Raw genomic sequence first — 27,914 nt, 5'->3', positions numbered from 1 at the left:
CTGAGGCACCTCTGTCCAACACCTGCCCAGTCATCACTTTCACTCTGTAACACTCCTGAGGTATTTGCATTCTCCTGACTGTTATTTCAAAATCACTTTTGCTGCTGTTAACCATGGTAGTGACAACGTCCTTTGGAAGTATGAAGTTTTCTTTATATTAAAGGGAGTTAATCCTTCAAGAGCATAAAAATGAACTAAGTTCTTTTTACCACAACTTTTCCCAAGAAAGAGGCCCCTCTTCCCGTAAGGTGAGTTAAGCAATATTTGTGTCAGTAGTAAAACAATTCTGGTCTTGGTGATCATGTAGGAGCATAGCATTTTYTCACTGCAAAGGAAACTGAGGAAAGGGATTGAACAAAGAAAGAAGTTGCTACTGACTGGAAAAAACTATTGAATATTTTAAGTAAGAAWAAAAATATTTAACCTGAAATACATTAAGAGGTGTCTTTGAAAAGGAAGCAAAGCCACTGCATAACAGCAGCTTTAGGATGCTTCCAAAAGTGCCTCAGCAACTAATTGCACAAATAGTATTAATGGCATTGATCTTTCAAGTATTTTTTTCTTGGAAAAATTGAGGTACGTTTGATGTGGTCAACATCAGGCAGCTCAGTGTACACAACCCATCAGTTCTGCTTTGGTTGGTTTCTCCCCAACATCACCCAGTGATAGTCTTGAATCTGTGTTAAAGCCAGCAAAGTTGAACCCAGTGTCTTGAACTCTGGCTAAAACTGCAGCAAAACCCCTTAACTTTTTGCTCTGACATTGAATTGTCACCAACAAATCAGCCAGAGTGTTACTACCACCACCCCAGAGTGCTCCTAATGACTGGCAYGAACATTCTTAAGGCACAGAAAGCTCTTAAGGAACCAAAGAGAATGGACATTAATAATGTTAATCATAACTTTAAAAKATGACTTTAAATGCATCACAGTTACCTCTAAATCTATCCATCAATTAATATAATCAATTCTTTTCCAGATAATAGCCTAAGTAATGTTGGGATCAATCTATTAGTGCCACTTCCAAGAAAAAACCTTTGTCTTCTCTTTGTTCCAATATCACATTATTCCTAACAAACTATTAGCTAGATTTAAATGACCTTTAATGTCTTTTTACATAGACTTACTGAAACAATAATTTTAATCTTAAACTCTTGCCCACTGTGATCTTTTTTTCCATCAGAAAAATATTTTACTTAATTAACAACTAATAGCTGCCTTTAAAGGACACACCATWAATGAAGTATCACTTTCCAAGTTATTTATGATGATCTTGGGCCAGTATAACAAAAAGTTATARATATCCCCTGGCAAAATTAATTCATTTTATGACAGCAAATGACTTTGATGAATCCTTGAATTTTGCCACATCAGGTTGATGTCACAACATGGTGGCTGTCTCTGTCAGCWGCCATGTCAATATTTAATAAAATAGTATTTATTCCCCAGGTTCAAAAACTGTGTTAAGTGTGCAAATAAATACTAAACAAATATTTTGTATCAAACTTTTATGCAAAGATAAATAATTGTTACACTGTAAAATTGTCAGTTCCATTTACTGTACATTGACTACATTACAATGCATGAGAGACTAAAAGAAACAGAGGAGGTTTGTTTAACTACAAACAGTTTTAAAACTGACATACATTGTGGATATTTCCCCATAAAAACTTCAAATGCTCTGTTCATTTCATTGCTCACAACTAGCTAACTTACATCTCTTAGCAAAATAAACACATACCCTTTATTTAGCATGGCATATTTTGTTACTGAATTAATAAACAAACATTATATAAAAATGATCTGAACATTTGCCTCAAGGGGGAGCTTACAGTTCATTCTTGTAGATCCTTTGCATTTTCAAGCCATTCCAAGCTAATGTTCTTTGACGACATTATAATACAGCCTCACTGCAAAATGTTATTTTTGCTTCGTTTTCAGTCAATAAATCATTATACCTCCATGCTACTGTCCTTCCTAGGCGTCTTTGAAATCCATAGTGTGGACTGGTTTGGACTGGTTTTTGTTCTTCCTTTACTGAAAAATAAAAATACGAACTATTTTCAGTGCRTGTGTGCCTTGGCAGCCCTGATTCAGCTTTGTGATCAGACCTGAGTGTTCCATCCCCAGATCTCAAGGCCACTTTTCATGCTTTCACAGCCTGGGCTCCCCATCCGCAGTGGCACTGTCACCAAAGTCACCAGACCACCCTGCTCTCAGCAGTGCTGCTCCCAGGAACTATACTGAGCTGGCCTGTATGGATTTYATTTTATTTTTTTCCAGTTCCCGTCCAACCACACCTCTCATACCTTCTTTTCAGGGAAGGGTGTGGACTCTGACCAGGGCTGGTGGGAGATGAGTGTTTCCCTTGTCAGAGGGGGACCAGAGAACACAAACCCCCTAAATCCATGCCCAAGGTGCACCCACCCACCCCAGGGGGTACCACACCCCTGCCCACCCTGGGAACCAACGGGGCCACTGCGCATCCATGCACAAGGAACCCTCTTCCCTTCAGGCTTCCCCTGGCCTCTAATGAAGTGATGCACATGAATCAGACTCCTAGCAATGAATGACTGGTAGAAAGCTTCCTTAGGGCCAGTTTTCAGTCAAAACTGTCAAGAGTAGGTTTTGTGTCTGGTGTTTTTTTCAGTTAAAAAAAAATAAAAAATAAAAAATAAATAAAAAATAAAAAATAAAAAATAAAAAATAAAAAATAAAAAATAAAAAATAAAAAATAAAAAATAAAAAATAAAAAAAAAACCTGTTCCAGAAGTACTTGCTCTGCAATAGTGCTGAAGTGTTCACTCTGATTTTTCCAGGGAGCCCTGCACACCCTGAAAGTTTATGGCAGTCTTTTCACATGGCTACACTKCGACAATACACAGTCTTCCCTCACTTAGATTGGCAGATGACAGTGCCCTGCAGTCTCCTGAAAACAGGAGTCACTTCAGGAGCCACTGCAGCTGCATTTCRTGAAAATGTTTTGGTCTCTAGAAAYAGAATATTTCACACTGATGTTTTATTTTTCCTCAATTAAATGAAAAMCAGAGGAGGAGAAGCAGACCTATATAACTCTGTAAGGTGGAAACTTAAGAGTCCCAACAGTCCTATACATTCAGTTTTACTCCCTTCCTGGTGGGTGAATGCAAGCGAGTCTGAGTTGATTTAAAACGTACTTCGAGGGTGCTGAATCCTACAGTAGTTTTTAATCCCTCCAGACTTACCTCTGAGGTCCTACAAAGTACTGCATTATGTACCTGAGCCCATTGGAGTTACTRGAAAGACTCCCTTTGGCTTCAGTGGACTTTAGATCAGGCCACAATGCTACAAACAAAGCAATTGCAATGGATCAAGTAGTTCCAGCGCTTCCTTCTTAAAGAAACGAAGTCACTACTCCATTCTGGATTAATCCAGCAAAAGCAGGCATATTTCATAAATTAATGATGAAAGGCTTTGGATGGAGAGTSCTTGCCACACAGCAGGAACCATTTCTAAATACCTTGGATCAGAACTCGAGCTGTATAAAATGAGTTTATCTTCAGCAAACCTACGCTGATTTTCACAGCTGGTTCAGGAAACAGATTTTAGTGACAAAGGTAAGGCACAATAATAGCTTGAGCATATTGGTGTTTTGACCATCAAATGCAATCATAGAAACTGAGAAATATACCAGGTTGGAATTTAAACTTTCTGCAAGGCATTCAGATGATAATGGAGATGGGTCTTTGAAGCAGTTTCTCCTTGCTTCCCTGGAAGAAATGAAAGGGAGAGSATCTAAGCATGAATGAGCTGATCATTTCTGCTAGCTACAGGGACGAGTTGTYGCTTTGTCTTAGTACTACCCTTCAAGAGCCCAATGCCAGGCAAAATTAATCATGACCTTTCAAGCTAGGCATGTCCTGGTTGGCCATGGGTTGTGGCTTTCAGAGGAAAGGTCACCATGTTGTGGAAGCCTAAAAAAGAATGAGAAGTCAGGTTCATGTGGAAAATTGGGGATCCCTCCTTCCCCAGCAGGACAGAATCCCTTTCCTAAATCTCTGTAGTTTCAGGATAATCAATTTGAGTGATTGTCTCTTTTTGGCCCAAGAACTGCATATTTGCATGAACCAAAATGATTTGCAAGGTGGGTTACAAGTGAAAATAAAATTGAAAATAGATAAGAAAATATTTTTCTAAAAAACAAGTTTTGTTTCAACTGATAAAATACTTCCTTTTTGTGATAACATTTTTGATTTAAATTATTTTTAAATGGTTTAATTTCTTTTATTAAAAAGCTTTGATGCAATTCAAAATAGACATTCTGGGGGAAAAAAAAAAGCAAAACAAAATAACCAACAAAACAATAAAAAAGAGAACCTTGTTTTGCGTCAAAACCATTTTGTCCTTGATTTTTGCATCATTTACTCTATCAAACTAATCAGCTAACAGAAAAAGGGCAATCTTCCAAGGTGAATTTCCAATGTCTGTGCCATGCAATTTTGAAGTCTTGGAAGCTGAGATGAATTATTTCTAGATGAACTGCTTTAGCATCAAAGGCCTGATCAAAGCCCACTGAAGTCAACGCCACTATTTCTATTGATTTCAGTGGGCCATGAATCTCTCATTGTTTTCCCAGGAGAATTCAAGGGCTGAAACTTTACTCAGAAGAGAAAGAGCTGCCAGAAAAGGTACAAACATGTACCACACTTACCAAGAATAAGGGTTCCAGAGGTTCCATAAGGGTTCCAGAATTCAATTACCATRTCATTGCTATTGTTGCACATACTATTCTCTCACTACCCTTTTCGCTGTGAGCTTTCAAACCTCTGAGGTTTGTACATAACYTTTCACAGGCGTGTATTCACCTGCCATGAGATAGGCTGGAAATTGCACATTTTCCTTTTCTTTATAGAAAATGCATAAAATAAAAACACAATCTAGTTTATTTTGCAGACCTGATAATATCTTTTTTTACAYGGCTACTTGTTTCAGTGAGACATGGCACCAAGGAATACTACAAATATCACTGTACACTCGCTCATACAGACAGGACCAGTCTTCACATTTGAAGTGTTTTCTCACCTGAAATAAGATATTGCAACTATTGGCAGGAAATTCTAAGTAAAAGTCATGAGAAAAAAATAAAGGCTAAAAATAAGGAGGATTTTTTTTTCCAATTTCTTAAAATAGTGATATCATATTCCTGCTCTTCAAGATGGATAACATCAATCTGTATAATACTCTTAATATTTTACCAAAATAGCATTTATCTAGAAAACATATCAATTTAATTGCATTAACTTGAAAACTCTTCCTGAATAAAAGAATGAAAATAATATTTGAAASTTTCAGAAAGACAAGGTCAGAAAAATAAATCTACGCTGTCATATCTTGATGYATCTATATCATATTTTGAGAAAAAKGAAAAKTMCAAAGAATTTTAAAGCATGAAACATAGTACATAGTATTTCATAGGCTGAAATGTTTCCTCTTTGCATAAGAATATCTTTGCTTGATACCACAGCTATGTACACCTATTTATTTACTTTATGCATCCTCTTTAGCACATACATGATGTACAAAGGATGTYACACCTTTGTGCGGTTCAAATAATGTTTTTGCTTTTCATTTTCAATTTCACTGCTCTGGTGGTCCATCTGTTCTTTGTATGCTATGTGCAGTGGAACAGCTTTAAGCAGCTGCTGGCCCTTAGGTTTTCCTTGGAAAAAAACACGCTTTAGGTCAGAAAGTGAGTCCTTGAGTGTACCCTGTATCTGTGAGGGGCCCCTCTATGGTTTCCCACAGCCCAGATGCTTTATAGGTGGTAAACACAATGAAAGAGGTGCAGGAAAAGTGCTGACRACAGCCCTGCCTCTCAAGTGGTCTGCAAAGAGACTTTCTTCWGAAACAGGTGGGATCCCAACAGCAATATTCTTTGAGACCTGGAGTTATTTCAGCATGTTATGGAAAAGCATGAAGGTGAATGTTCAGCTGTAACAGCTGTAAACGACTTGGATTTAATAGATGAAAAGACACTTATTTGCATATTTGGGGACAGATGTAAGCAGTCTTTCAGTAGGAATAGCTTGCCAATGGAAATATGAATTCTGCATTATAAAACCCCTGTGGATGAGTATATTTTACCTTTTATGAAGCATCTGGAAACAGCAAGTCCCAAAAGCCACCAGTATCAACAGCAGTAGTGGTATAGTGGGTATTACAACATAAATTAGATTCGGAATTATACCTACAAGACAAAAGTTCTCATTAATGTCTCCCATGCTGAAATGCTTTTAAATATGAGTAAAAATCTGGAGTGAAATATCAGAAATACATTAACTTACACAAAAKAGCATTTATACATTCCTTCTATAGGAAGACCTCCAAAGAGAACTCAGCGGTATCAAGAAAAAAACAGCACTTGAGTGATGTGCAAAACCTATATTCAGGTCTTCCATTCTTACGTTTTTCAAGTTCATATTTCAACTATGTTAACACAGGACATTTCACAGCCTATTTTCACAGTCCATTTTAACTGCAGACCCAGTTGTCTTTGTATGTTGGATTTCCTACCCATGCAGGAGCACAGGAGGAACGAGCCTGGCTCTTGTYTTCCCTATTCCCTCAAAAACACATACACCCTCTCCTTGACTAATGAGGAGAGCTGAAGGTGCTCCCCTGCAGGCCCCTGGACAAAAGGAGTGGGAAATACCTCAAGCTGAGACTCTATTATCAGTCTCGAATAAAGGATAGGGTCTGCAACTTCCAGAAGGGTACTGTTTCCCAGTAACTATGTGCCCACATTTTATACTAGCACATATTTAATGTACAGATTGTTGAGAGTTTCTTACCCATTGTTCTATTTTGAAATTAWTTTTCACTAGAAAGAATAAATGTGAATATTTAGGTTGTGTTTGAGTTTTAGAGAGAGTCTTTGCAGAGTTTGTATTAAATGGTGCTACTGATTTCAAAGCACAGTTCATCAATATCTTAATTCCTCTGGAGTTACAAATAATGGAAACACCAGTTAGGAAGCTGGCTCAAATCCAGACAGCTAGTGGRGAAASAGAGCATCCACTTTCCATAATCCTKTGGTGCAATCCTGCAAAATCCAGAGCTTCTCCTTAGAGATGTTCCGTTCCTTGAGCTAAGGCCACGSCACAACTCTGCATGAGCCCAGGACTCGGTTCAGAAGATAAATTGCTGAATGAGGCAGCCAAGGGCATTACAGAACCTGGGCAGTAGGTGTCTGCTTCCCAAATATCAACTGCCATCGCTGCTAGGAATCTCAGCAAGGCACTGAACCCCTCTCAGCACGTGGTTTTCCCTGAAACAGGGTACTTGGGGAAGTTATGAATACAATATTTATTCTAAGTTTGGTGACACAAGCAAATAATTTGTTTCCACAGTTACTAAGAGGACTAAGACTCTTGAAATGTTATTTGAATATATGTATTTTCAGGGCCATTCCCAGAGAAACTGGGACTGTTTCTTCCCAGTGGCAAAAATGAAAATGGAAATATTAGTTTAATTCCACTGTTAATATTTTTAGCAGAACACTACATTCATATGAACACCTTACCTGTTTCAGTGGCAATAATATGATAYTGATCTTCTGGTTTGCTTGTGTCATAAGGATTTCCTGCTGGCACTGTTGGAAAAATATCTGAAAAGGAGATCAGACATTTTAGGAAAATAATGAGTAAAAAATATGGCCATTATGTTGTCAAATAAATTAACATTTTAATTTATATTGTGAAAATGAACATTTTTATGATTTATTAAATATACATGTAAACAGGATTTTTTTACAAAACTGGAATTACATCTGGAAGAATTAAAAGCAGTGTTACTATGAACAGCAGCCATATATTAGTAGCTGTTGCTCTCTGAAGGATTAATTTTTCCTGTGTTCCAATTCTTAACTGTGCCTGTTAAACTTGAGTAATTTTGGATTTTCTTGCAAGCTATCCTTATAATTATGTATTTACCAATGCAACTGAATTTAATGTGTCAAAATTTCTTACCGTATTCTGGCTGTGCTCTGTCTCCTAATTCTTTTTCTAAGACATTATCTGTTAAATCAATATTTGAAATCGATTGTTGAAGAATGAAATGTGTGCAACAAAACAGACATTTCCATTATTTTTCATGCAAYATTACAGAAATAGATACATTCCCCCAAACAGTAATTGCTTAATTCTTCATCAGTTCATCTTCTTACCAAAGACTATTTGCAAACTAGTGTCAGACCACTTCAAGTTCATAACTTTTGTTCCTTAGAAGAAGGCTCTAGTTTACTCTAGTTCCAATTCTTGGTGRCCTCTGATTTAATGGCTAATGGTTAATAGCTCATCCCCTGAATGCCTTAATTTCTTGTGCTGAATAAAACTCCTAACATAGTCAAAGCTTCCTTTGTGCAGGCAAWTCTAAATTGATTTAAGAAAATAAGTTCTTTTTACCATAAGATTATACTAACTTCATAGTGCTACCAGCCTACCATCCTGAACATCTTGATAAATAGAAACTGCCGGGAGAAATCAAAACAGTGATAAAACCTACTAGAAAAAGCAATTATTTCACCTATTCTGGTAAAAAATAACTACATTTGGCCTCATATAAAGAAAGATGCCAAGATACCCCAAAGAACCAAGCTGAGGTCTCTTGACAGCAGAAGAGGAGATGAGTCTTTAATTTGATTGCATAATCAAACATACAGGAGCCGGACAGGAACTAAATGTGGTCGCAATTACCAGCCTATAATTAAATTCAAGATCGCTGAATGATCAATATCATCTACAGCCAGACTGAACATTGCAACAGTAAATGCTGCCAARGGAGGCACTAAAAAAAGGACTTGGAAAAATAAAAGTGTCTACCAGAAATGTAGAGCAAGGCTGCCTAATGAGCAGTGCCCTGGTGTTGCTGCTGATACAATTAGGTGCAACTTCATCACAGTCACCTACAACCTGCCTTGGCCTGGGGTTGGTATCAYACACCACATACCCAATACAGACAGGAAAGCCAGGAGAAACAATATACTCGGGTAACGAACTGAAATTGAATATGCACACAGCACTTTAACACTCCTGGTGAAATAGACATATTTTATGTTGCTAAGAGCTGATGTTGAAGCCATTACGGTGATTTGAGGGGGGAAAAAAGGTCGTTTGGAAGTCTCACTCGGTTTGAGATAACAAATGTAATTTTCTCACAAACACTGTGGTACTTTCTTCAGGCAGTGAAAGAAATGTCATATATCTATTTATATACATTTATGCATCTACTCCTTTCCTCCATGTGACAGAAAAATACATTTCTGGAGAATAGCCTGTTTTGCTAAAGAGCACAATTCCAACAGCTTGAAAAATAAATAGCTGCAATTCAGTAGTGCTGTATTTAGCGGCATAACAATGGCCATACTAACAATAATTTACCCAGACATTGTTTGCCTTGTATGCCTCATTATATACTAATAACCCAATTCTACCTAGAGACAAAAATATAAGTGTATTTTCATTTTTACTGTTACCACTTTGTTTTCTGCCAATCCAAAATACCTGGCATTTTTTCAGATGGTGAAAGCAATAGAAAAAACAATTCTTTATAACATCTCAGCAAGAATGGAAAGTAGTTCACTACTATAGAATAATTATCTCACTTAAATTTGTTTGCTTTTAAAGCTACGAAATATGCCTGAAAATGAACCTTTTTAATAAAGCCTGCATATTTTGACATWAAAATGCTGGTATTTTAGCAACATAAAACATTACTATTTTGTTACATTCTTTCAAAATAATTTGAAGAGTTCTAAAARTGATAAAATTGCATATGTTACACTTCCTTGAAGAGCCTATGATGATCACTGATCATCATACGGTAATAATATCCACTAACCATTTTTAAAGAAGGAACAGATTTAGGGAGTGAGGGTAAAATATGTTGGCAAGTTAACTCTTCCAAACTTTAATATTTCCTTGCAATATTAATTGCCATTAATATCCTCATTAAGAGACCAGAAAGTGAAAACCTTTTTATCCACCAAAATCAGATTAACAAAATAGTCTGGATCTCTACAGACAGGCAGACCTCTGCAAAAAGAGGGATTATTGCTTGATCATCAGCATAGAGAAAGCAAGTAGGAAACTACAGAATTGGGATGGTCAAATAGCTGCTAAGAGTAGGATTACATGTAGTCATAGAATGGTTTAGATTGGGAAGGGCTTAAAATAACTTTTTTTTTTCCCCAACCCCCCTGCCATGGGCAGGGACACCTTCCACTAGACCAGGTTGCTCAGAGCCACATCCAACCTGACCTTGAACAACCTAGAGATGGGGCAGCCACAGCTTCTCTGGGAAACCTGAGCCAGAGCCTCACCACCTTCACAAGGAAGAATTTATTCCTAAAATCTATTCTAAACCTACTCTCTGTCAGTGCGAGCCATCCACCTTTGTCCTGTCACTCCAGGCCCTTGTAAATAGTCTCTCTCCATCTTTCCTGTGGGCTCCYTTCAGGCACTGGAAGGCTCTCTAAGGTGYCCCCAGAACTTTTTTCTTTTCTAGGCTGAACAATCCCAGCTGTGCCAGCCTTTCCTCCCAGCAGAGCTGCTCCATCCCTCTGATCCCCTGGGTGCCTCCTSTGGGCTGGCTGCARCAGCTCCRTGTCCTTGCTGTGCTGGGAGCCCAGGGCTGGATGCAGCACTGCAGGTGGGGTCTGAGCAGAGCGGGGCAGAGGGGCAGAATCCCCTCCCTGCCCTGCTGCCCACGGGGCTGTGGCTGAGCCCAGCACACGGGGGGCTCTGGGCTCCCAGCGCACACGGCCGGGCCATGTCCAGCCTCTCACCCACAGCACCCCAAGGCCTTCCCCCAGGGCTGCTCTGGMTCTGTTCAGCCCCAGCCTGGAGTGACCCAGGTCCAGCACCTTGGACTCAGCCTGCTAAACCTCATGAGATTCCCATGGGCCACTTCTTGAATTTTTATTAATTAACAAATGAAATTAATCCATAATTTCAGATGCATTCTGACTTTCAGCTTAGTTTTTGAAAAACATACACACCAAAAAATTATTTGAAAAGATTTGCAAGATCCTGCTGAAAACCACATTTTCATTTAATGTCAGTACCGCCAAGAATAGAAAGTGTTCCAGGCTCAAACTGGAAAGTTTACTTTCCACRTCCTTTCTGGTTTTGCACCATGTTCTAGTTTATAGCTCAATTTTCCTCTATTGACATATACAGACTTATGTCATGTCTGGAAGTACAGCCAGATTGCCTAAGATCTGTTTTTTCTGTCACCATCACAACTAGCATGCATCTGCTTTTCATATCTATAAGTCCTCATGCATGAATGCAGAATATTTTCCTGCTGTTCTGGACTTCATTCTTCAGGCCATAACTTTTTGAAATAGCCACCACTCCTAAGTTGGTATAAAATGGCAGGGCTGCAGCTGCAAGGACAGAGCAATATTTTTCACAGGAGGACCAAGAGATGTCTTGGTCATCCTGCCTGGAAAGTAGAAAATGTCTACTTAAAACACTTTGTGGAGAAAAAAAAATAACTAGGGAATTAATTAAATCCATGCAAGCGCGGAAATGCATGGTAGTGAAACTAACTTTGAAAAAAAAATCTCATTAGATATAAAMAGGTTTATTTAAACATGTTAATAATTTCTTTTAATGGTTGTTCTTGACATATTATATCCYCTTTTAATGCCAGCTCAGGCACACAGCAAAGGAACCAGTACCACAGGCCAAAAGATACTTGAAAGTTCCCTCAAAAACCAAGAAGCAATTTTTTTTCTAAGACAATGTCCCACCTGTGAAATATAACTTCAGTTTCACCTACCTGGGGCATATTTGCAGATAAAATTGTGCTTCATGTTGCATCTATCATCATTCCATTGATAAAGGTATGGCCCTCCCAGACCAGGGTTTGCAGTTGGCTGGTGATACATCACCACACAGGCTTCACTTCCACAGGAAGGCTCATCTGTGTACCAGTTTCTGGTTTTTGAAGGTAAGGGTCATCAGGATGCCAAAGAAAAGAGTTTGAATCAATGAAGAAATATCAACCCAAACACTCCCATCCTCTTCAGAGATATCCTGCATTTCCCACAGCACCTCTGTGAAAGGAGTTAAGGCCTAAGCTCTACACCTCTGAATTTTAAAAAAATTCTGATCAAAGCACCTCTGCAGAAATAACACCCAACTGCTCTGTTCTCCTCCTTTTTTTTAACTCTTAACCTTATCCTTCGTCCTGAGTTCCATGAGATGCTGCTACTCAGGCCTTTGCTTTAATCAAGAAATTAAAGGCTTTCCAAAAAAGGTCGAAATGGAACAACTTATGCTAAGCAACTCACAATAGTTTATTTGGTGGGTTGCTCCTGGATCGGACGTGATCAAGAGCCTTGCAAAATTTGCTTGCCTGCTTTCACACCACACCCTAAATACTCCACCTGTGACAGAACAACCACCTAAAGTCATGCGGAGGCAAACTCTGTGGGTGGGAGAGAGGAAATTTAAAGGCTGAAGCCACACTGCCCTCCTGTCACAGCTTCAAATCAAAAATCCCAACTGCCTAAAGCTACCCTTTATCTGGAGGAGTCAAGTGGGGATGCTGCAGACTTATGGGGCAGCAAGCCTTCAAGGCTTGGCATTCCMATCTCCATTTCTTTCCAAACCACCTCAGTGAGCAGTTTCCACKCTTACCTGAACGGTGACGTGCTGCCATCGGCCCACTGGTACAGATCGGGGCAAGCACTCGAYGTGGCCAGACCATCGCCGCTTCTCCACAGCCCAATCCAGAAATCACCATCAGAGATCCCAGAGCCCGACCTRGTGAGGTTTTGCAGCATATTTTCTATCAGCTGCTGCTCAGTTTCGCTTTCCAAGCTGAGCAAAGCCCCGCCGTCGATTTCGCAGGCCTGGCGGGCCTCCTGGAAGCCCACGCGTCTGGACAAGTCCTGGAAATAGGCTAATTTGTAACAGGAGCGCTTGAAGGCACCATAGCAAACCTTCTGGCCTGAAAACGAGCACATGAGAGTGTTCAGAGTATGGTCATGAGTATCAAAGCTGAAAGAAAAGAATACAGCACATCATGCATGCATTGATGGAGAGCAGGAGGTTTTTGGATGAGAGGATTCATGGTGATAACACYGGCAGCACCAAAATCTTTTGCTCTGATTTAAATCCATGGTGATAACACCGGTACCACCAAAATCTATGCCATCTTCCCATGGCCTGTGAAACTCTCCAAAACACTGAAGATTCCCCATAGGATCTAGAAAAATATTCTCTGTTTTAATGGCTGTACCATCAGGCCTCTCTGTTAAAGCCAGGATCTGTTTGGAGGGTATTTTCTTAACTATTTCATACTAATGGACCAACTTCATTTTTTATTTTTTAATCAGAGTTATTTGATTAAAAACGAAATGTTTCAAATTCTCATTTTTAGTGGCAAGAAGTAGCTGGAATTTTTTTTTGTCCTGCTAGTTAACTTTGAGAGGCTTCATAGGAGAGGAACTTAATAATAACTCTTCACTACAATGGTGTATGGGAGGAGACAGTCTGCTCCTTCCAGCTCTTTGTCTGAGAAAGATACATGTCTTTTTCCTAAAAAGGAAAACTTATTATAATTTTCAACTACTAAGACTCTCTAGAGTTCATTCAAGATATATAAGATGAGGAATCAACACACTAACTTGTCAGCTGCAGCTGAACTCTGGTGTGCTTGTTTAGGGACAAGAGAAGGCTTCTAAATATAACCATCACTTAGGAAAACTAAACCAAGTTTTCCTAGTACAGGAATTTATCATTGGAGAAGAAAAGTAGGGAAGTTTATTTTGTTAAGTAAGGATTACTGAAGGATACCAAAGTAACAAAAAACACCAGGCATTACCTAGATTGTTTAGAAATCAATAAAATTCATCATTTTAATGGAAAATTTGACAATCATACAGCATGCTGAGCTGGAAGGGATCATTGATGATCATGGAGTCCAACTCCTGGCCCTGTGCAGAACAGCCCCAGACTCACACCATGTGCCCAAGAGCATTGTCCAAACCCTTATTGAGCTCTGTCAGGTTTGGTGCTGTGACCACTTCCTTGGGGAGCTGYTCCAGTGCCCAAACACCCTCCGGTGAAGAACYTTTTTCCTGATATCCAACCTAAATCTCCCCTGACACAACTTCAGGCTGTTCCCTTGGATCCWGTCACYGTCACCACAGAGCAGAGATCAGTGCCTGTCCCTCCTTTYCCCCTCATGAGGAAGCTGTAACTGCACTGAGSTYTCCCCTCAGTCTCTTCCAGGCTGAACAGGCCAAGTGCTCTCAGTGGGTCCTCACACGGCTTCCCCTCAAGGCCCTTCACCAKCTTCAAAGCTTTCCTTTGGACATTCTTTAAAAGCTTTRTATCCTTCTCTTATTGAGGCACTTGAAACTGCTCACAGCACTCAAGGTGAAGCCACACCAGCACAAAGTACAGTAGTTTACCATATCAGATTTGCATTTGAAAATCTTGTACTTAGTCTCACTTTTAAGCAAACCCAGATATGTGACTTACATTCATAACCTTCAAAATACATGTGTCCTATTTCACCTTAAAAAAACATATAATTTGTCACTGAGAAACAGCAATATCCTTCTACAACTTCGGCTGTATTTAAGTTTTCCCAGGCACTGTTTTTCTATACACAAAGAGTAAACATCAAAGTAAACAAAAAAGCTTGAAAGCTACAATAAATTTCATTCTTTTTGCATTAGTGTTGCTTCATTCTTGTATTTAATAACTAGGATACTTCCAATATCAGACAGCACTGAAGACTGTATTTGTCCAGAGCATAGTTTCAAAGTATTTGCAGAGAATAAGAAGACTACATCAAAGTTGCATTAATACAGGAACAGAAAAACAGGGTCAGCTCTTGCCTTTTAGCGAAATCTGAAAGTACCTCTTATTTTTTTTGGGATCATTTCTGTTGTAGAAAGCTAAATTATGGGGGCAGTAGGGAGATCCTATGCTTAGATTTCTAGGGTTTCTACAATTCTTGTAACCTTTCTGAAAAAAAAAAAAGAAAAAAAAAAACCCTCTGAAACCTTCACTTTATAATACCCTATAAAGTTCATCTGGAGAAGGACCATCAGGAAGAGAAGTATCTTTGCAGTCTCATTCCTGCTTGGCAGACAGACTTCTGAAAATTGAGTTATCAGTAATTAATCTACCAAAATAATAATACAAGAACAAGAATAGTTTAGCAAAAGGACAAACTTGTAGCACAGATACCCATGGAAAAAGCCAGCCCCCAAGATCAGGAAGAGAGTGYCTATTGGGACTTTCTCTGATAACATCCTGACAACACTCTGACAATTCCCAATTCCTTTCCTGACATTTCCCTTTATTCCTACAGGTTAGGAGCCTTGCTCTCAGTAAATGTAGCAAGAGTCGTAGTCCTAGCTGGGCTAGGAGCAAGGGACAGACCCTTTGACAGAGATGCACATGAAATAATGGGCTTCTTCCTAGGATTTCTTCGAACAGAAGAAAAGAATGCCCCTATTATCAAAGTAACGAAGTGATAACCCTAAATGCTGCAAAGTGGGTAAATGCAAGAGTGATAGCTGCTGGTGAAATCCCAGCTCGTTCCCCCCATCCACAATGCTGAAATTCCAATTTTGTTGACATGATTGATTTTTCCCACTGCCTCAGTGACAGGATATAGAGCACAGGGAAGGAGGAGCTGATCAACATTTGACCCTCAGTACTTGGTGAGTGACTGGCTCAGTGCCAGAGTACACATGTGTATGTAACAGCACAAACACCCAAAGGCCAGCACTGAATTATGCAGGACACTCATCATTCACCGGGAAAAGTAACCACACCTTTCCCTGTAGCTGAAGATTGGATTCAAAACATTAATTCAAGATGYGTATGCAAATTCAGGGAGAGTGATTTGTCTATTCTCTTGTTCTTTTTATTTTCCCAGTGTTTGAAACAAACTCTTCCACGATTCCTTTCATTCCATGCACATACTCTTCTTCAACATCAAGTAGCAAGTTATGAGCAAATTCAGGTATCAGAGGATCCTGGCCACAATTTCAATCATTCAGGATTGTTCAACCAACTGAGGTGAGCAGGCTGACCACTGTGGATCCCAACTCCTGCTGCTCCTCTCTTTCATTGGAAAATAGCTAAATTTTGCTTTATAACACACAATCCCTGCATGTTTCTCAGATGGCTGAAGTGCTCCCCTCCCTCTCTGTTCTCATGCAGTCTCTGCTCTTCTGTGACTCTCCCAAAATCTGAATCAGATGATCTCCTGGCCGGAGGAGTGCATCCTTGCTGACTGCCTGACCAAGTTTCTTCACAATGCTCATCTGCCAGTCAGCTGCTACATGGAAACTCACCTGCCAAGCAGAATAATAGAATCTTTTAGCTTGAAAAAGGCCCTGAAGACCACTGAGTCATGGCAAGTGCCATTTCTGAGCTGCCCCAAGGCTTGTTTCCATGAGCTGTGCTGCATTCTGGTCCCATACAGAGGTTGTATCCACGCTCAGCTCCATCACCCACACCARGGAAACCAGGCAAGGAGGATGACCAGCATTTATGATGCACAAAGAACTGCTGCAGCCTCTAATCTGTGCCCAGCTTGCCACCCTTGTGCACTCAAGCAGGGAACCCTCCTGGAACCATCAGAATACAATGTGAGTGCCCAGTCTSTACCCAAGGGTTTATCTGAAAGGGTTAGCAAGTTAAAGTTTTGAAGCTTTGTATGAAGACATTTTATTTCTTTCCTTAAACTGACCTGAATAATTTGTAAGGATACCATTGATATTGCAGGTGTTTGGGCAGGTTTAAGTAGCTCTAAAATCAAGTCTTATGAAGTGAAAGAATTGAACRAGTGAAAATTTGCATGAAATCTGACTGCTAAATTATTGCTCTTTCATTTGTTGCTCTCTCCACCTGTGGCAAAAGAAATCATTTCCTCCTTACAGGCTGATCATTTCTGCAAGAATATACCCCCAGAAACCAACAGAGCAAACAGCAAGAAACCGTGAAATAATTGGCTTTAAGATTCAGACCCAAACAGTGTGAATGAAGTATGTGAGGCAGAKTAGCAAGCCCGCTGGAAGAAGCTGTGAATTTTCTTGTTCTAGTTAATTTAATCCCTGTGTTTAGGAAGTGACCTGCTCTGAATCTTTTCTTTCTTCTTTTGAAGCAGACTTTGAACTCGCTYGGCTACAGCAGATAAATGTGTTAATGGAAATCTGCAGTTGTGCCTTAATAGCTGGCAAATCAGCCCACGTTTTAGTGCTCTTCTCGGAACACCCTCTCACTACTAATTTCTGAACTACAAAGCAGAAATAATTTACCACTGAAAAATGACAGAATGGACTGCATTGTACAGGTGACAAGCATGGAAATTTTAACTATTTTACCTTATTCTAACATCTTTCAGCAGACTCCACATTTAGTTCTAAAGCAACATTTTGCTATTTCAGCTGTATAAATTGAGTTCCAATTTTTTTGTCACAATTGAATAGAAACTAGATTTGTAAGCAAGCCTATTGGAATGAATCACRCTAAGACACTACGCAACATGAATCTTTTTTTTTTGTCTCATCATCCCATTAGCTGATGAAACAAGAGAATAGTTTTTGSTCTAGACAGTGCTATCTGCCATTTCCATCCATATGGGTCAGTTTTCATCTTTGGGTGTTGCACAGCAGCTCCAAAGTAGAATGTTTAGACATCAGCCCCAGAACAAAGACATTTTTAAACTAAAGTACTGGTTAAAATATTTCTGTAAATGTTTCTACAGGGAAAAAAAAAAAGTCTCCTCCAACAGAAGGAAAAACAAGCAAATTTCCAGCTGTTACTTCGATCAGTTATGTCTCYATTATGTTTTAATAATCATGTTCCATTAAACAAATAATAGGTTCTTTGATTTCTGACATGACAGAAGTTACAGMAAAGTGTCATTTAGAAGCAAAATTGCTGATAAAATACCAGGTCAAAGATTCCTCTCCTTAAGAGCATCAGGCTTAGTACTGAACTAAACCCCCACAGGCCCATGAGGGGCACAGAGGTCATTTTGAGAGACACCCCTCGCTTAGCTGGAGTCTTTGAAGATGTCAGGTAGAAGATAAGCTCCCTGCTGATRAATCCCATTCCTCTTCCCCCTGAACCTTAAAAACTAACGTACAACCCAGGTTTTGATACCATCAAACATACTAACATCCTAGGATGGATGGTAACTAGGTAACCATAACTAGGTGGATACTAACATCCACCTAGATTGGGTCAGGCACTGCATGAGCACAGTATATGTGGAAAGAGACAAAAATGATTGCACAAAGCCTGATGTACTAAAGTACATTCTATTTTTGCATTTTGACTTTCTTTTCTTCCCAAGATAGTGGATTCAGAAGAAAACACACAAGAGCACTTGGTAAAAAACAATGTGGAATATTTAATATTAAGTAGAGCAGTGTGAGGCTGATGGAGACTCTGAAAAGAAAGTGACAAATAAACAAGCAAGGACTTAAATGAACGCAACAATGAAATAGCAAAACAGAAATCTACATTAATTAACCAAAATATTCTCTGCCTGTGTTATGAAGGCTAGTCGTGGTCTTGAGCTTGCATGAGCACAGTGAGCTCAGGGATGGGTAACAAGCATGGAGACACAGTTTGTTTTCTGTCCCCATGTCACCGGGCACTCCACACCAAGTCCCAGTGATGCACTTCAGAATGTGACCAGTAAGAGACTAAGTGATATTAAATTTTCCTAATCACATTTTGTTTGAAAGCTTATGCATCTTGTCAGATGATSTTTGTATCATCCAGTCAGATTTCAGCTGGGTTCAGCTGCTGCTCATGTTTTGCTGTATTACGTTACTCCTCTTGATGTTTTACTGCATCATATTTGCGTCCATCCACCAAATATGATTTTTTTTTATGAATCATATTACTTTTTAAAAAAAAAAATTGCGATAACATTTCATAATTACATTATGTCTTGATTTTAGATAACAGTAAGTTGCCATCCTCTCTCCCAAAGTTCATAACACTGAAAACACATCATTCTCTGGTTGAGTCAGTGTTCAAACCACTGATGCTTCTCAACTCACAGTCCTGAGCAGTTTAAGGAATTCCATGTGCTCAAATCTGACATTCAGATACAAACTGCTCACAAGCCAGCCTGTATCTGTATTGACACCTTCACAGCTATCTCTTCCATACCTTAGTAGGTACATTTTCCTCCAACCCTCCTAATAATAAAGCCTTCTGAGAGAAGAGAAATTCATTACTGATTCATTCTGGATTAGGGATTAAGCCTAAATTGCCATTGCACAGTTTTTTCTTAAGTGATTTCCCAGGGTGAAAACCTTTCAGAGGTTCCAAGTCACTTCTAATGGCTTATATAAAACACCCTGAGGGTCACATTTGCCTATCCATCAGCTGTGCTTCAGGTAGACTTGCAGAGCAAAGCTCGTGTGCATCATATCAGAGTCATGAGTATGCAGACAATATCCAAGGTGTCTTAAGGGAGGCTGCCCCCAACCTCTCAAGCAAAACTCATCTATCAGCCATTCTTAAACTATTTCTTGTAATGGAGTATCTTTCTGGATAAATTCAAGGAAAAGTTATAGATGTGCACATAGATTGGAAGTCCAAAACGGTAAATAGGACTTTTTTTTATTCTCTCTCGAACACAGGCCACATAATGTAACTTTAGCCAATAACTATCCCATATCTTGCGAATTAGCAAAGATGAAGCAAGAGGTCCTCAAACACCAGGCAAACAGCTGTCTCTAGGATTAATGCAACTTTTGCAAAGGGGGAAAAAAAAGCAGGGATGATGAAGTTTTAATGAAGTTACTGCATTATACCATTCAAACAGAGATTTAGTTACACAGAATGTAAAGCTACACAAGATTCTTTTGTCCCAGTCCAGTCCCTGTGCTCATTATTTTCTCTTTTACTATGGAAAATGATGTTCAGTTCATTTATAGCTGAAAATAGGTTTTCACCTGTATGTTAGCATTTACTAGCTCAGCTGTTGTGTTTCCGGGCACTTTTGGGAACAGGGAGTGGACTTGTTTCTGAATGACAGCTGTCCTCAGTAGACCCATAACAGCTACACTTTTAAAAATCAAGCAATCAAAAAGCAGACAGTTCATTTGCAAAGGAGCACCTGGCAGTGCTGATTTACATATTAAATTTTATTCATCCCTAACACCTGGATTTTGCCATCCAGCTGAACACAAATGAAATCAAAATTCAATATAAGAGCTTCCCTGCCTAATGCAGCAASATTGCTGGTCACTAAATTTTTTGTTAAAAGTAAACACATGATCACTTATGGCAAGTACTGATCTAAACAGTTAAGTCTAAGTTATTTCTGAAGAGTTTTGTCAAAGCCTCTTTGTGCTCAGCACCTTCACTGTTCTTGAACTTTGCAAGATGCAAGAGAATTCTTTGTCCTGAAAAATGCTTTTCATTGTGTGGAATAAATGGTGGAGGAATTTGTCTTTTCTAGAGCAGAYTAAAAGTTTGTCTGGATTTTCAAAATCCCTGATGTGATGTTTCAGGCTTGTTTTTGACATCCTGGGAACTGGAATATCAGCCTGCATGAAAGCTGGCCTCTTCACACAGCGGTGATAGGCTTGTTCCCTCATTCCCAAAGAAAACAAAACACATATTTATTTCTTATATTTAGCTTCTCAACGTGGCATGCAGAGCAGGGATCTCAGGCCATTGATAACGGAGCTGTAAAGAAGTATCTTGATGTCTAAATCTCATTAGAATCTAATCAACACTTCATCCTCCATAATTACCATTGCAGGAAAACATACGATTACAATTATGTAAATCAATACAGGGTAAGTGTCCTCAACTAGAACATTAATATCCATTTTTATGAAAAGRTTTTAGTCACTGATTCAAGTCATAACTCAGTGTAAAAAAAAAAAAAAATCTATGAAGCATTTCCCAAAAAGTATTTCTTTTTCTCCCCCAGGTCAAATCATTAAAGCTCTGACAGCTTTCCTTTCTTCTTAGTGAAACATGCCTTCATTTTGGCATCAGCTCTGGTTTCAGCTATCTAACACATCATAAATTTAAAGCATGGGATCCATTTGGCTTTTCCTGTAATAACCATTTTCCTTTCTTCTGATMATGTGAACTTTACAGGTGTATATCACAGGGCTGGCCATGGCAGGCAGCCACTTGCTTCTCTAAGGGGCCAGCTCACAGCTGCACTGTCCTGGGGAGTCACAATAAGTGCCAATGGAGCTGCTGAAACAGCCCCCTAAAGATGCCAGTTACCTACCCTTTTTTAAGGAAAAAAAAAAGATTAAAAATACCAATCTACCCAAAGAATAACTCTAACGCTGTTCCTGTGTTAGAAATAACTTTATTTCATGGACACAAACAGGACAACAATGATTCCCTCTTYAAATTAAGAGGAAATACAATGTGTTGGAAGGATCTACATATCTACAAGTCTGCTCCAAGATGTGGATTATTTACCCAGAATTTAAAAACAGACAAACAATCCCCACAATTTCATCTGTTAATTAAAAAAGCATAAATACTGAYAAGAMTGGCCCAGAGAAACTATGGATACYCCATCCCTGAAAGTGTTCAAAGTCAGGTTGGATGGGGCCCTGAGCAACATGATCTAGTGGAAGGTCCTGCCYGTGGCAGGRGGTTGGAACTCATGAAATYTAAGGTCCTTTTCAACCCAAACAATTCCATGACTCAAATTCAGTCCATTCATTAATAGTTTTCTGTGTAGCCTTGAAGCCCAGAAGAGATTCCCCAGAACTTTTAAAGACAGCTAAGAAAACATTATGGCAGCTAAGAAGTTGTTGTTAACATTTTGTGGAATAGGCATGACAAGATCCGCAGAGTCTGMATGGTTTAAGCATGATGTGTGCCAGCCTAGGGGAGCAGGGAATAGTTTTATTCTCCTTTCCCAAACCAGCAGACATTTTCACAAATACACAATTTTACGTACATCAGTAGATTCCCTCAACAGGTTTTCTCCTAGGCGTAAGTTTAAACACTTCTGACAGCTTCTGCTGATGGCTCATTTCTTCTTTTTGCCTCCAGAAGAAAATATTTCATAAATCTTTGGTCACAGAYTCACAGAGTATCATTCAGTTGGAAGAACTGCCAAGGATCATCAAGACCAAGTCCTGGCCCTGCACAGGACAGCCCCARCAATCCCACCATGTGCCCAAGAGTGTTGTCCCCACTCTTMCTGAGCTCTGWCAGSCTTGGTGCTGTGACCACWGCCCTGGGGAGCTGTTCMARTGCCCAACCACCTTCTGGGTGAAGAACCTTTTCCTGATATCMAGCSTGAAACTCCCCAGTCAAAAGATCCATCCTATGCCAATTTAATGAAGAAAAACAGCAGAAAAGAGAAAATATACTCCCAATTAGTTTTCAGAGCAACCAACATCCATTCTCAGTCTTTTCCAATGAAAATTGAATGTCTGTTTTCCAAGTAAAATTATTTTCATGGATTTGTTACCAAAATGCCTGCATTTGCACAGATTTCAGTAATATAGATGGGTRCAAAATTATATTAATTTCCTTGGTTTACAGATTTAAGAGCTTCTCAGCATGAAAAAGCACAACAAGCATTTCAGTACAAGAGTGTAGAATGCTTTCTTTTTGCAGCAGTTCCACAATTAAAAGAGAAAGCTACAGGCAAATCCTTGCTAATTCACCTTCTCCTAAGAAAGCAGGAAAAGCCAATCCACATGGAATCTTAAAATTGTTGACAGTTCATTTAAGGCAAAAATAGAAGGGAAGTTTGAGGGGAAGAAACATATGTTGGAATATTATCAAGGATAATTTACAATAAGACAGAAATTAGAGGTAAATCATGACTTGCTAATTCACATTACGTGTGCAGTCCTTGAGATACAGAGTGGGATTCATCCCACCAAACTTTAGTTCTTYCCAATAAATCTGCCCATATCTAAACTGGCTCACTGACCTCACTGTGTACAGAAGTGGATGAAATAAGTATTGCTGGTGTAGCAATTCCAAAAATTTAAATTTAAATTAAATTAATCCCACTCTAAAAATACCAACTTTTTTGTTTACTGTTTCTAAAGTGAGCCTACAATCATGAGGTGGATTCTGCATGTATTTTCAGATTTAGTCAGAGCCATGCCAGCCTGTTTAGTTGGGATTCATTATTTCTTAAGATTGCTTGGAACTGGAGGTCCCACTCTTTGTCAGTGGTGGGAGCAGGGACTGCTTCAGCAAGAAACTCAAAACTTTCAGCTAGTGAGTGGCAGGTAAGAGTATGGGATTAGAGTACAACAATTATCCTCAAATGATTGTTTCATCCTACCTATTGTATATTAGCATCTGCAGTCTTTTCTGATCCATCARAGATTTGCAAAGAGAAAACCATCAYGGGAATTAGTTTCAGAAAAATATTGCTGCATAGAACCCTTTATGAATCAATGCTTATTCCCCTGCAAACATCTCATCATCAAGAGGTTTGATCTACATAGGATCAGACCTGAACTACACAGAGTTAAAGTCAAGGTGCAGAACATGAGTTTATCAAAGGAAAGGACCAGTCTTCTCTCTCTGGGAGCAAGAAAAGCYATGTGAAAGAMAAGCAGACTGCCTTCTATTCCACAYGGTTTTCACCACAGCTCCCTCCATAGTAGGTGTTTCTTCTCGGGCTCTTTAGCCAAGTGAAATTTGTGAATTGACAACCATGAGTTTGAGATTTGCAATCCGTTCCTCTATTTCTGAACAAGATGCTGTGGTGGAAAAGTTGAATTCCTGGGGAAGTAGCACGCTGGCCTGAGACACAGCACTAGGATTTTCCATGTCACTTTCCTTATCCCTGAACAGAGCTGCAGTCGGGCCAACCTGCACAGCTCTTCCCCACAGGAAAGGAAAGCTTTACAGGGTTGACAAAGGAGGATCACCTCTAATACAGAAATCTGACTCCTGAAACTGATTTAAGTACTTTGGTATTTCTACCCTGCTATAGAAGGACTTCTTCTCCTGAGACCAGGACAGGTCTCATGTTACCAAAACTGTGTTCTCATTCCATAGGGTATTGTGGAATTTCTTGGTTAAGGGAAAGGTATGTTTAACAGAAACATGCATTATATCCRAAAGTCACCACCTCATTACCCTTCAGGAGCCCAAGGAAACTCTGTTGAGCACAGGTGGATAAGGAGAGGAACTAATAAAGGAGTCCATGGGAATTAAATGCCCAGCTTCCCCTGCAGTTTTTCAAATCTCACTTTTAGTGATTACTGAGACCCACAACTGAGCAAAAGGATCTCATACTATGTGGGCATGCCTGTTCAATAAAAACTTGTCTAGTATGGAACTAAATGCTGAATATTTCCAACAAGATGTGGTCAAGATGCCTGYTGCACATGTAGACGAGGCGGCAGTGCTTTTATCAGGTTTTACCTTTTCAAATTCAGAGCTACAAGTGTGTCTTAAAATTAACATTTCATGCCAAAAAAACCCCCACAACTTTAAAATAGAAGGCTTCATCTAGAGAAATTACAGACAAAATTCAGGGGTAATAAGGCCAAGCCAATTAAATTAAATTAAACACCTTTTGAGGAWGGGTTTGTTATCTCTAGTCAGTCCAATACCCATGAAAATACTGCTTTGTCTWACTTTGCAGTATTTTATGTAGAACTCAAATCTGATTGTAAGGTGAGAATGAACATATCCACTCTCTGAAAAGCATCTGAAGCAGCAAAGTCTCTGATACAAGAGCAGCTCTTGAATTTTCCTGATGCACCAAGTGTTTCTCCTCATTTGGCATTTTATATTTCCAAATACTTCTGCACCAAAATAGACATACTGCTTTAAAATACTGCATGACTATTTAATCTGCTATTGATGCACAGCAATAGCAAAGAGCTAAACTTAAAAAGCCATAGAAATACAACAAGACAAACAGCAGTCATTAAACTATAACATCTATGATTAATACATAGGCTGTTAAATGATTAGTAATAAGATTAGCTTGCATCTCTCCTGCCCAATAGATACTTAAAGTAATTGCATCTTTGCAAACTGCATTATCATCACTTCATGTTCTTTATGATGTCATGGGACAGCAAGGCAGACTCAGCACTTTCTCTTGAACCTRCTTTGGTTTTTTTCCCTGTAAGAATCAATTCTCTGGCAACACTAGATAGTCTGATATGGACGCTGTGAGCACTGCTCACAAAACATTTGTCTGGCCATACTAAAAATCACAAAGCTTTTTGCATCACTGTTCAAAATTTCCCAAATTAAAGATGACAAAGAAATAAAACCTAAATGTGAATTATTGCTTGATGCCAACACTAATTTTAATTATACCCTGGGAAAATTAACATACTTGGAAAAATAACAGAAACCCTTCACTTAAGAAAATGGCATTTTGAAAAGGCAGGCCCTTCCTTCTCAGTCCTCTTCACACTGTGGCCAAAATGGYAGCAAATTTGCAATTTTTGTTATGTCTGTTGCAAACTTACTGCAGTCAATGGGGCTTTTTCCACAAAGTCCAAGCACTTTCACAAATAGCTTATGTGAGTGAGATAGGAACTATACATTTATTTGCAATGAGAATAGTGAAATTTCCTACTATTCCAGGTTATTTATCATAAGTATAAGTGATAATTTATCACTGATGCTTAAATAAACGATTTTATTTTTTAGGAATGTATAGACTTATGATTTCAAACATAAGCTTGCTTAAGTCCAAACTGCTGGTTTTTATACAAGATAGAGGTAAGCTAGATGCAAGTCAGGTGACAGCACACACTGCCCAATTATTCAGTAGCACTATTTCTTGCTTGAAATAGTGTCAACTACTACTAATACTACAGCTATCCATGTGCATGTGCCAGAATAAGGGTGTGGTCCTCCAGAGAAAGAAAGAAGAAAAAAAAAAAAGGAAGTTCCTCCAGTACATCAGAACATCTGAAATAAGCATAAAAAATAAATAATGTATTTGTTTGTTATTGTCTAGGAAACCTTTATCTAATTAATGCAACTTCAACAAATAAACTAATAGTACATAAATGGTTCTTTCTGCAAGTGGCTTCAAAGCCTTTCCTGTATTCCACCAACCAAGAATTAGCAGCATAATAAAGTGACATGAGGCTCATTATGTGCTTTGAAATTCTTCAGGGAAATATGGGGTAGAGTCTGTATCCTTCCAAACCCTCAAAGCCTTGTGTGCATCTAGGAACAGTTTGACAAGGCAGCACACCCATATTACACGTGGTTTTGAAAGCTGGACTTCAGTCTCCCCATCTTAGTTAAACACAGAAGCTTCAGCTCAAAGATTGAGGGGCTGGGCTYCCYCAGCCACCCAGGGACTCCTGCACTGACGCTGCTGATGCCAAAGATATCTCGTGGATGATTAATCTGCACTATTTCTTAAAAATAACAGGGTTACATAGCAGTCATTTAAATAGTTCAGGTTACTGTTGAGGCTTTTTCAAAAGCGTTGGAAGTACTGCTACTTAGCCATTGTTTCCCGAAGGTATTGTTTTACCAAAAACCCAACAGCACATCTTAGTTGTAGCACTAGAGCCTGCTGCAAACAAAGCATGATCGAAATGGTCCACTGACTGCATTCCTTCCCTCAGCAGCTAAGAAAGTTATCTGAATTTAGCAATCAAATGCTTAAAACAAAATAAAATAAAGAAGTTTTGTTCTCATGCTACTGTTAGAACCTCTGGAACAACTGTATACAAATAATTTGCATTGTTCTGGAAACAGTTTGCAAAGAGACACGTTCATAGCCACAGACASACACATAACTTGTTAACAAGCACAGTGGAGTGTGTAAATCTTGGTTTCCACGCAAATGCATGGATGCACAGGCATGTGCAACACATCTCCAAGATCATGCCAACTTTAGGAGGGTCTGAACAAGAGTGAACTGAAAAAGGGCTCTATCATTAAATTTAGCAGCTTCTGAGCTGTGTGCACCTGTATACTGCAAACACACAATGTGAGTCTACAGCTCTTAGATTAAACCTAAACTCTGATGATAAATACAGGTTGCTGAATCTAATGCTAAATACAGGTTTCTGAAGTATTGCCTTCCTTCCGGTGTCGAGAGTTGGGGACGCACCCACACAAAACAAAACTATTTATGCCGCACACTCTTAARAGTTTGCCCTCTCCTCCTCCCAATACACAGACAAAGAAGGAACATCCCTGTACAGCTGCCAACAAAACTCAGCGCACAGACTGAGCGCTCCCCGGGCAGACGCTGGATCTTTTCAAACACTTCGAACGGAGCCGGAGCGCGCCGGCAACCAAGGAGCTCTGCCAAGACGGGGCAGGACAGGACCTGAGGCTGCCGCAGGAGCCCGCAGGAGCCCTCAGCCCCGCAGTCCGAGCTGCCGCCGGCTCGGCGGGGTGCACAGCCCCATATTCCGGCAGCAGCCCCGTGTTCCCGCAGCATCTCCGCGTTTCCCGCACGCAGCATCCCCGCATCCCCGCTCGGTGCCGGGGCAGGTGCGCCCGGGAGGCGCTCCCAGCGCTCGCCGCCGATGCGCGGATGGTTCGGCGAGCGGGCTCGGTCCCGAAGCCGCCCCGTCCCTCTCCCGGGAGCGCCGCATCCCGCACCGGCCCCGCAGAGCGCACTCACCGCTGAGGACGCGCCCGGCGAGCGCCCCGGGCCCGCACAGCACCGCRGCCGCCAGCACGGCCGCCAGCCCCAGCCCTCCTCCGGTCCCCATGGCGCTGCCCCGCTGCCGGCTGGCTCCGAGAAACACTCAGGGCAGGGCGATGCCGACCGCAGAGCGAAGAACACACACCCAACTCCGCAGCTGCCCACCGCCACCTCCTCTTCGCCCGCCGCCTGTCTTTATCTGCTCCCCTCGCCGAGGGACCGCCCCCGCACCGCCCCAGCCCCTGCCCC

At 40.0% G+C, this 27,914-nt stretch overlaps 1 protein-coding gene across 1 annotated transcript; it reads right to left on the bottom strand.

Moving 5' to 3' along the window:
* Nucleotides 1-1,910: 1,910 nt before the first annotated feature.
* On the bottom strand, nt 1,911-27,732 carry CHODL (chondrolectin). Its single transcript, XM_057368591.1, has 7 exons — nt 27,642-27,732; nt 12,686-12,998; nt 11,823-11,980; nt 8,006-8,053; nt 7,561-7,644; nt 6,123-6,225; nt 1,911-2,036 (listed from the first exon to the last, which is right to left on the bottom strand). The coding sequence occupies exons 1-7, from the start codon at nt 27,730-27,732 to the stop codon at nt 1,952-1,954; spliced, it is 882 nt and encodes a 293-aa protein (XP_057224574.1). The 3' UTR covers nt 1,911-1,951.
* Nucleotides 27,733-27,914: the final 182 nt, after the last annotated feature.

The sequence above is a fragment of the Malurus melanocephalus genome, unplaced genomic scaffold, assembly GCF_030028575.1.
Source record: "Malurus melanocephalus ecotype Western Australia unplaced genomic scaffold, MMel_1.1 scaffold_95, whole genome shotgun sequence".
NCBI lineage: Eukaryota > Metazoa > Chordata > Aves > Passeriformes > Maluridae > Malurus > Malurus melanocephalus.
This window is presented reverse-complemented; position numbering and strand designations above follow the sequence as displayed.